The sequence below is a fragment of the Rattus rattus genome, chromosome 6, assembly GCF_011064425.1.
Source record: "Rattus rattus isolate New Zealand chromosome 6, Rrattus_CSIRO_v1, whole genome shotgun sequence".
NCBI classification, from domain to species: Eukaryota; Metazoa; Chordata; class Mammalia; order Rodentia; family Muridae; genus Rattus; species Rattus rattus.
Window position 1 is genome coordinate 33,910,225 of NC_046159.1, and position 10,306 is coordinate 33,920,530.

The 10,306-nt window shown below is 42.1% G+C and overlaps 1 protein-coding gene across 3 annotated transcripts in view; it reads left to right on the forward strand.

Annotated features, from left to right (window-relative positions):
* The window catches only part of Rad18 (RAD18 E3 ubiquitin protein ligase), a 77,206-nt gene extending 68,118 nt beyond the window's left edge, over window positions 1–9,088 (forward strand). Inside the window, exons 12-13 of one of the 3 annotated variants that reach the window (XM_032905980.1) lie at window positions 291–353; window positions 8,191–9,088. In XM_032905980.1, coding sequence (XP_032761871.1) covers window positions 291–353; window positions 8,191–8,290 — 163 coding nt within the window. In that variant the 3' untranslated portion in view covers window positions 8,291–9,088. The remainder of the gene's footprint in view (window positions 1–290; window positions 354–8,190) is intronic. The other 2 variants (XM_032905981.1, XM_032905982.1) reach the window with 2 other exon arrangements.
* Window positions 9,089–10,306: the final 1,218 nt, after the last annotated feature.

Sequence of the window (10,306 nt, forward strand, 5' to 3'; positions counted from 1 at the left end):
TTAAGCTTTCTTCATAGTTTTCACCATTGCTAATTCATGGCAGCTTTTACAGCTTTTTAAAAAACTAGTTGGCATATAAAAAATTCTAACTATCTAAGGGACCAGTTTAATGAGGTTCCATATAGGAGTGTGTCTGTGCAACCATCTTCACAATGTGGATGGTGAGCAGGCCACCGTTCGTATCCCTGGGCTACCTTGCCCACCCTCAGCCCCCATCCATCGCCCAGGGCTCATGTTTGGATTAGGACAGACCTCACAAGGTGTGGCATTGCTGACACGTGTCCTTTTAGTTCCAGTTCGGACATCATAAGAGATCTCCTGGAAGAAGAGGAAGCCTGGGAAGCAGCTCACAAGTGAGTTCCCACGATCAACAAACGTGTGTACTTCAGCCTCAAATGAGACTTCTGTACAGCTGATTTTCATACAAACATTTGTGCTTTCTGCTGTGAGAGAATAACAGGTGGAAGGCAAACGCCTCCGCTTTCTTGTTTGTATGTCTCACTGTGGAGCTGGAGTCCTCATATCATGAGTTGTTTGTATGATGTCAGGTCTGAGTCCACGCTATTTCTTTGGATAGTGGTAGTCTGTTAAGTGAAGTCTCAGTGCAAATAAATATCCTTCCCCATGTCTGTCTCCTTCTGCTTCACCTCCAAACCCCCCCACCCCTTGTCTGCAGCCACTCCCTTTGTCCTTTGTCTTACACAGCCAGCCACTCCCTTTCACCTGGGTCTTTCTCATTTTGTTCTTAGTATACAGTGGTAGTCTTCCTAGCTGCAGTAATCCTTAGGTGACGTCACTTTACAGTTTATTTATCTTCCATTCCTGTGTTTTGAAGGCTTCCATACTGCTAAGTCCAGAGGTCATTTTTAGAATTTATTTTCCTTGCCTCATTAGCAGTACTTTTATACTAAGCAGGAAGATCAGAAATTCAAAGTCATCCTTAGCTACATATCAAGTTTGAGGCCAGCCTGGGCTACATGAGACTCTGTCTTATAAATGGTGGTAGTTGGTGGTGGTAGTGGTAGTGGTGATGTTTTAAGAGAAATAGAACAAATTTGAAGTGCATTAAAATGCTGCAATAGAAGATGTCTGGATAGCACTAAAGAAGACAGAGGTGACAGAATAGAGAGATGACAACAAAGGAAGCTTCACGCACGTTCTGCTTTGTGAGTGAGCAGGAATGGGTTAAACAGCCTAGTTGGAGAACAGATTGGAAAAATATTTACTGTGCTCCTTTGCTTTCCCTACAAAGAATGATTTTGTAATTCTAAAGCACCAATACAGAGAAAAAGATAAGCCATGGACGTTTCAAACAGGGCTAACATGTTAGTGTCAGACAAGGTAGACTTGAAGGTAAAGCTGTAATAGAGCCAACCACATTTATAATGCTTGAAAAGGTCAATCTATCAAGAAGACAAAACGATCGAGAACGTGTATGCATGTCATGAGAGTCACAGACTACGTGAAGCAAGAATGTGGGATGGAAAGCACCACAGGCAACCAGGAGTAAAAGTTCACCCCCACCACCCCCACAAAGAAATCAAAACCCTATGACCATGGACTCAGCCCTGCTCTCAGGATGTCTGTGTGGCCAGAGGGCCACGGCTGCAGTGAGCCTGCAGAACTGCATGCTGGTGCTGCCCACTCAGTGTCCTCCCGCCTTCCTCAGAGAAGAGTGTGGTAAAGCAAGGAAACTTGGGAATCCTCTGGCTCTGAGTCTTTCACGTTCCTGAGGCGCTAGCTCATCTCCACTCTTCCAAAGTGCTCTATCAGGAGTGGCGTTCAGATACAGTCCTTCCTGGGATCTCATTCTTGTTTATTTTTGCCTTTTCATTTTCTAGGTACTATTTCTCAAAGTGCAGTTTTTAGTTTTGATGAAATGTATTGTGTCTGTTTTATTATTTTTATCTAACCTAGGAGACCTTTTCCCAACACAAAATCACCAAGATTTTATTTCTTAGACGTACTAGGTTTTGCATTAAGGGATGTCATACGGTGTGGAGATAAACTGTGGTTCTGTGGTTCTTTTTGGCATAAGGCTTTCCCATTGCTACAGCACTAGATATTGAAGCGATGACTCGTGTCTGTTTCGTATGTATGTGTACATTTGTTTCTGGAATCACCTTTGTGTTGTATTAAGCATAAAGATATCTTTTAAATACATTGTTAGTTACTGTTCAATAATGTTTTAAATTAGTATATGAGACTTTTACAATAAATGTAATGGTTTATATTAGGGTTCATTTGTTGTTGTATTTCTTTTGATAAATGTCTAAGGTGGCAGAGAAAGGGATAACATGTTCCCTAATAGTGTAGCTACTATGGCCTTGTGTAAAGTTGAGATGAGCTTGAGACCAGGCTGCCTGTGTTTATTTCCACTTGACATGTAGGCTCTGCTGAGCTCTTCCAGTCTTTGAATCTATGCTAACCCATTGAAGAGTAAGACTCTCCTGGTAAAGAGCATCAGAGTTTTAGCATCCACACAGGACCATCACATAGTAGGTGTCTTAAACCATAGAATTGTGTTTTCCACAGCTCTAGAGTCTGGAAGTCAAATGTCAAGATGGAGATAGAACTGATCACTGAATACTATTGTACCCAAAAAGGCATACAAAATAAAAGATTTAAAAACAAACCCTCAGAGTTCAAACAAGCCCTTCTCATCCATTTGTGGGCATGATACTAATTACTCCAAACAGCATCCCTGGATTGGCTATATTGGTGTACTCTCTGGGTGGGAGTTTGGCCAAGGTTAAACTTTATTCTTTTATCAAACTGCTGTAGCCCTGGGTTGAGGTTGGCAAACCATAGCCTATGAGCCAGATCTGCTCCACTGTCTGATTTTGTTAATAAATTTTTTAAGAACATAGTCATACATTCTTTTATTGATTGGTTCACATTGCTTCTTTGTTGTTTCGTGTTATAACAGAGGCAAGTAGTTGCAGCAGACTTTGAATTGTCAAAGCCCTAAGTATTTAGACTGCCATGCCCCCTTTGGCCAGCAAGGAAGACGCAACACTGTCGGGTTCTTCTCAACAGCCTTTATTGCAGGAACACCTCATTGTTGATACGGGGACCCCGAACAACAAAGGCACTAGCCTTATATACAAAACAGGCTATGGCTGTATATTTGTCCTCTAGGGATTGGTGGAGCATGAAATACCTCATTAGCATGAATATCACCCCGGCCTTGTAGATGCCGGAGGTATGCCAACACATGCGCTGTAAGGTTGTTTACCACAAACGACCACCGGATGTCAGCGCCATCTTTTTATCTATATGTGCCGCTCCCTACATTAGACCACTATAGAAATTTTGCTAGCCCAAGTTCTGAATTAGAAGACTGTAAACCATTTGGTTGAGTACACTACTGTCTGGAAATCTTTACCATGACACCTGGCAAAAGTGGGGGAGCATTAGGAATCCCTGTAAGTTTTTATAAAAATGTCTTTATCCCTTTTGCATCTGACCCTTCTGGGTAAAAAGGACTGGATAAGTGTGGGAGATCATTTAGACAGAGGTGACATTCGCACTAATGGGAAAGGGAACACTGATTTTGTGGAGGGGAAGGGTACTAGCATGGACACCTGAACAGAAGAACTTGTAGAAAGAGACACTGGTGAACTCTGACCTTAAAAGCCATCCATGGAAGGCTCCTCACTGAAAAATGTCATTGTGAGAAAATCCCAGGTGGTCACAACCACATTAGGTTTTCCTGCCTGCTCTATCCTGTCAGATGACTGGGAACAAAATCTGGTCTTCATTCCTCGTGGCCTTCTGAACTGTTGAGCAGATCGTGCCCTTTCTCACTCATAAGCATGTTATTCCCTCCATTTGTCCAGATGTCTCCTGCCGGAGGGACGCACAGATGAGATGGGCTGTACTGGTGGCTCAGACAGTCTTTTAAACAGTTACTTGAACTGTGTAAGAAACTATCTTGATGTTTACTAACTGACCAGACAGTCTTATAGGAAGTTTCATCAGCTTATGTACCCCAGTTAGCTTTGATGCCGTTTTTTGTGGGAAACCAGCATTTATAAGTATCACTTTTCTCTTTAGGAGCGCTGAAGTGAGTGTCTCAGACCGCGCTACTTGTTTGAAAGCCAGATGTTAATGACCCTTCCTCTTAGAAACATGACTAACACACTAGTGGTAATCATTATCAATTTTTAAGAATTCAAAGAGACAGCACTGGTAGGTCATCAGGCCCCTAGACAACTATGACGAGCCCTCCAGATCAAAACTGCCTTTTGTTACTTGGGGAGAGCTTTCTAGAGGAATGTGAATGATAGTGTATGCATACCGTGCTGCTCCTATAATAAGAACGATCCAATTGTCTTCGACTTAAGCTTGAGAGAGTGATAATATCTTGCCTCTGGAAGGTATTGAGACACTGCAGAGATTCCATGTGGCTTAAGGTGGCCACTGAAAGCTTAGAGCATTGTTCTGCTTTCTGGGTCTAAGACGCTGGCCTCATATTTGGGTTTACGATTGTAAATTCCTATCGTTCTGCTCCTAGACTTTTAATTAAACACTCTGTGAGACAAATAGAATGAACTAATGCCAATTCCTGTCAGTAGGCTGGTGAACCTCAGTTCTCCAGAAGGCCACACTGGTATAGAAAGTGGGTTTGATGGGAGACACATGTCTAAGAGTCTTTCTGACCACTCTTAGTGAACATGTGTCTAGGGTGTTTGTGTGATAAGCAGCATTGGAAGACTCCCTATAGAGAAACAGGACACGACAAAATACTGACCATTAAAAAGTTTTCCAACACAATGCTTGCCCATACTGGTGTCACCTTGTGGGAACTGGGTGTGGAGCAGCTCAAACGTTGCAGATGCCGTCTGGCTCTGCCTATGCTGTGAAACACAAACTTCCTTTCTGCAGAAGCCGATTGCCCTCTCTGGTGTTTGTGAAGGCGCCAGGCTAACTAGTAGTTTGCCCTTAGTTATCTTAGGCCTTGCCCAGTTCTTGACATATTTAGGTTTCTTTATAAACCTATAGCATATAATTGTGTTAAACTTTTTATTGATTTGATAGGTGGTCTTATAATTGGGCAGTTCAGCCAGTTACAGTGACCTCATCTGTAATTATTGACAGGCCAGCAGTATACTTTGTAGCCAAGGAGAACCTTGAACTTACTTCCTGCTTCCACTTCCCAGGAGCTAGAATTGATAACCCTGTGCTTGGCTGATGCAGTGCTGGAGTGAGTCTAGTCAAGTGCTCTGCCACCTGACCATCATGACTGTGTATGACCATCGAGTAATTTCATTTTATGTCTAGTTGCTACTTTTTCCTTTGTTTTTAAATACTTAGTGCTTGTCCTGGGGTTCATGACTTGCACCTTTGTCACAGCGAGCCATCAGATGTATGAGGACCAACAACAGTGTTTCCATTTCATACTTTCTATTCGTGGTCCCATCTTGTGTATTTACTCCTACGTGTTAAATGGATCCAGATTGACAGCTGGCGATGATACTTGTTTGATGTAGAAAGTTTCCTTTAATATTTCTTATGTTATTTCTTAACTGTATTAGCCATCAATCCTCTTAGCTTTTGTCTGTGATGTCTTTTCTCGGCTTTCATCTTTAAAAGCTGGTTTGTTTGGCTGCGAGTGGATTCTAGGTTGACAGCTTTTCTTCTGACACTTTAAAGTCCTCACCCCATAACCTCAAGGCCTGTCTGGTTTCTGGTGAGAAGCCTACTGTAAGGCTTATCTACTCCTCTATGGAATAGTCCTTTTTCTCTGCCTGCCTCCAAAGATTTTCAGCACTTTGACTATGTATCTAGGTGGTTTCTGTTTCTTATTTGTTAATGGGGACAGGACTAACCACCCTCAGTCTTCATTTGATGTCTTTAATTATTTTTAGAAAATTCAGCTTTGTAATTAACTTTCCAGTTAGTTCTTCCGGGATTCTAGTGTCACACACACACACACACACACACACACACACACACACACACACACACACACACACACACACACACACACACAATTTTTTTTTTTTTGTTTTTATATGTAAATAAAAAAATTTTTTTATTTACGAGAGAGAGAGAGAGAGAGAGAGAGAGAGAGAGAGAGAGAGAGAGAGAGAGAGAGAGAGTTTTTGTCGTGTGTGCAGGGTGCAGGTGAAGAGAGCATTGACTCCCTGAACTGCAGTCAGTGGTTAGGAGCTGCCTTCCATGTTCTGGAGCAAGCACTCTTAACCACTGAGCCGTGTCTTCAGCACCCAGTTTGGATTTTTTTTGTTGATATATCTATTAAATTTACTGAATCGTTCATCAGTTTTATACTTTTGTACTTAATTGTCCTTTGAAGAAGTATTCTCTGATACTTTAGAACTTTTTAAGTGTTTCCATTTGACTTGTTCATACCATTTCCGTGTTTGTGGAGATACTCTGGATGTTCCGTGCCTTTGGTATTAGAGCCCTCACTGTATATCACTGGTCATAATTATTTTTGAGGTCATGTGGTCTGGTGGGTCCAGTATTTGGGGTTTCCAGCATCAGTTGCTCTGTGCATAGCAGTGGGGTCTCTTTCTTGCTTCTTCTGTGTTTTCATTTCTAGCTAAGACTGAACATCCTGTACATGGTGTCAGAGATTGAGAGAAATAGTGTTTGTACCTAGAAAAGAGTTTACTTCTGTCTGCTCATTAACATGCAGAGTTGAGCCAGGTGATTCGGGAGTCGGCCTGGTTGGTTTTTAGTGGTGGTTTTGGGTACCTTGGCCAAAGAATCTGTGAGATCATCAGCTCTTGTTTTTCCATCACAAACTCAGAGATTTTTGTCTGAGTCCCAGGGACCAGGGCATTCCTGTTCTTCACAGAAGGGAAGAATCCTGGAAGGCAGACATACTTTCTGCCTACCTCACGGCTATCTCAATAGGCACTCCTGTTTCTGTTCTTCATGAGTACCCAGCAGAAGAATATGGCTTATAAGTGCATGTTGGATTCATGTATTTGTCTTATACTTAAGAATCCATGCCAGCCTGACCCACATTGTTTCAGGTGAGCCAGAGCTACATAAAAAGACTCTCAACAAAGCAATAGCAACAACAAAAAAGAATTAGTGGCTAAAAAAAAATACAGTATATCAGAGCCAAGAATTCCTAAGAAGTTTAGCTGAATGCACACACACACACACACACACACACACACACACACACACACACACACACACACACACACACACACACACACACCAATAATCTGGCGTTTTACCCAAAGTGAGGGAATTTGGGGACTTGGTTTTGTTGGTTTTTTTTTTGTTTGTTTTTTCTTCTTTTGGGTTTTGTTTGGTGTGTCAGAGAGACAGGATTCCTCACTGGCCTAGAGCTCAATAAGTAAGTTAGGCCAGCTATCAGTCAGCCCCAGCCAAGGATCTAACTACCTGTCTACCTCCCTAGTACTGGGATTACAAGTATTTGACTTTTTAATGTGGGTTTGTCTTAGTGGGGGCTTCTGTTATGGTGAAGACACCATGACCATGTCTACACTTAAAAAGAAGGCACTTAATTGGGGCTGGCTTACAGTTCCAGAGGTTTAGTCCATTATCATTGGCAGGAAGCATGGCAGTGTGCAGGCAGCATTGTGCTGGAGAAGGAGCTGAGAGTTCCATATCTGGACCTCCAGGCAGCAGGAAGAGAGCCAACACTGGGCCTTGCTTGGACTTTTGAAACCTCATGTCCACCCGCAGTGACACACTTCCTCCAACAAGGCCACACCTCCTAATAATCCTTCTCAAGTACTGCTACCACCTGACGATCAAGCATTCAGTCCATGAGCCTATGGGGGCCATTCTCATTCAAACCACCACAGAGTTCTAGGGATGGAAGATTCTATGACTTAGCAATCTCCCCGGTTCTGGTTTTGTTTCTTCCCTGCCTCCCAAGTGCTGGAATTAGATGTACCATTGTACACAGCTTTTTAGCTACTGGTCTTTGATTCAAGGAAAGGACTCTGTTTTCTTTGGTCCTTGTAAATTCCTTATTCTCATGCTTAACAAAGGGAAAATGATAAATTATAGTGATAATACATTAATTATATAAATTATAGATCTGTCTTTAGAAGAGGGGGTTTTAATGAACTCATGAATGTGAAACTGCTTAGTCCACCAGGAGTTCCCACAGAATAATGAGCACTGTTTTCTGATATGTCATTTCTTTTTTTTTTTTTCTCTTGTTTTCAGAAATGATCAAAACAAAGAAGTAAGCCCACAACAGAATCGTCGCACTAGAGCCACTGAACGTGCTGAGATTGAACCAAGAAACAAGCGGAATAAGAATTAGTATGGCCTTTTGCCAGTTTTTCTGAACAGTGACCTGAGTATGATATTTTTATTGCCATGTGTGGTTTCATATTTAGCAATATCCAAGGAAGATTTTTTTAAGTCTAAATGCAATAGTTAATTTATTTTCATTCTTTGCCTTCCTGAACAACAGCAACAAAAAAAACCTAAAAAACAAAAAAACAAAAAAAAAGTTCTGAAATGACCCGTTTTGGTCAGTTGTTTGCTTTCTTTCCTTTAAGATATTTCTCCCCTCAAAACACACTCACCAGCTTTGCCCAGAGTATATGTTCCTTAGTAGGAGTGTTTACTTCTCTATTTTAGGATGTTTTTAAGTCATTTTTCAGTTTTTTCCATTGGAGGGCAAACCTCAGAAGCAGCTTCTTTGCGTCCCTTGACAGTAACAAGCCTGCTGGTCAGAATATGCACGCCTTTGTCATAATCCACACACCTTGGGGTAAGGGCCTGGTGCCAGGCCACCAGCAGTTACTGCTCAGTACTCGTCGAATATATTTGTTAGACACACCTGTGTCTACATATAGAGTAGGTTTATAATGTAAAATCACAGTTAGTTCTATGGTGTTTGAAAAGTCGGGGAAGTTAGTGTTGTGATTTAAGGGCACAGTCACCTTCCTCTGAAGCATATGTCTGCTTCTAACATGGCACTTAAAAACTGTTCTCTTAGCATTTCTCCACTGGGGTCAGGCAGATCTCTAACACTTTGAATCCCAGCTGTTAAACAAAAAAGTGAAATAAATGGATTTTATCAATAAATATACAACTGGTAATGTCCTTGAAACAGTGTCTTGTGAGCATTTGAATAGAAGCTATAAATTTTTTTATTGCATTTGTCATAAAATTTATTGTATGAAATGCCTTCAGTTCCAAGTTTTACCTGCTTTTGGTATTTCAAAGCCATCCTGCCCCTATGTCACCCTTCAGACACATGATCTTTCACACATCGCAGAGCATATGGCTGTGCTACGATGAGTCTGTTCTGGTGGGAAAACTGGCTATGGCTTCTCCTCGCCAGAGAATCTGTGGACATTGGCTTTTTGCTATTGGCTTTTTTACTTTGGAGTTTCTGGCAAGCCCCTTGCCCCCTGCCCCTGGTGTGTTTGTGTGTGTGTGTGTGTGTGTGTGTGTGTGTGTGTGTGTTTGTTTGTGTGTGTGTGTGTGTGTGTTTGGTGTGTGTGTATGTGTGTTTGGTGTGTGTGTGTTTGGTGTGTGTGTGTATGTGTGTATGTGTGTGTATGTGTGTATGTGTGTGTGGGGTGTGTGTTTGGGGTGTGTGTGTGTGTGTGTGTGTGTGTGTGTGTGTGTGTTGGGGTGGGGGTTTCATTATGTTGAATGTTTTCACACTGGCATTGCCATTCGTTTTCCTTATGTGTTCCCTGAGTTTGGGAAATGGACAGCAAGACCACTCATTGAATCTGTGGGTGTATTCTATTTGAAGTAAGTGAACAGAGGTTAACGTTGACGTGTTTTATATCACTGAATTCCCAGATATTAGGCTATAGTGAAAGCCGTATTTCATTAAAAATGGCATAATCTGCCAGCCATTAAACTGGAAGCAATTACTGTTAGGTTTGTAGTAAAAGCACTTGCAAAGGAGAGGTGAAACACAAGCTGGGAAACCAGGCATGTGAATTCAAATTTTAACCTGTCAGTCATGGTACTGAGTACTTGGAATGCAGTGATGGTGAGGATTCATTACATTGTGAAACCAGTCAGTCCCCAGTGGGACAGACAGGAGTGTTTGTTCCTTAAGGACAGATGAGCAGAATGTGCAGATGGTTTTATGACTGAGGGCCTTGGAGGAGTGTTACCATGTGGGCAGGGGCCTGGGCTTCTGTCAAGCCTCGTTCTCCTTACCACGGTGAGCATTGATTTTCCTCATGGTTCTAGGGGCTGGCAGGCTAGATCAATAGGCTGTCTCCTGAGGCTGCTCACTCTCCTTTGCTCATAGGCAGCTGCCTTCTCAGAGTGTCCTTAGATGTTCTCTCTGCACATGTGT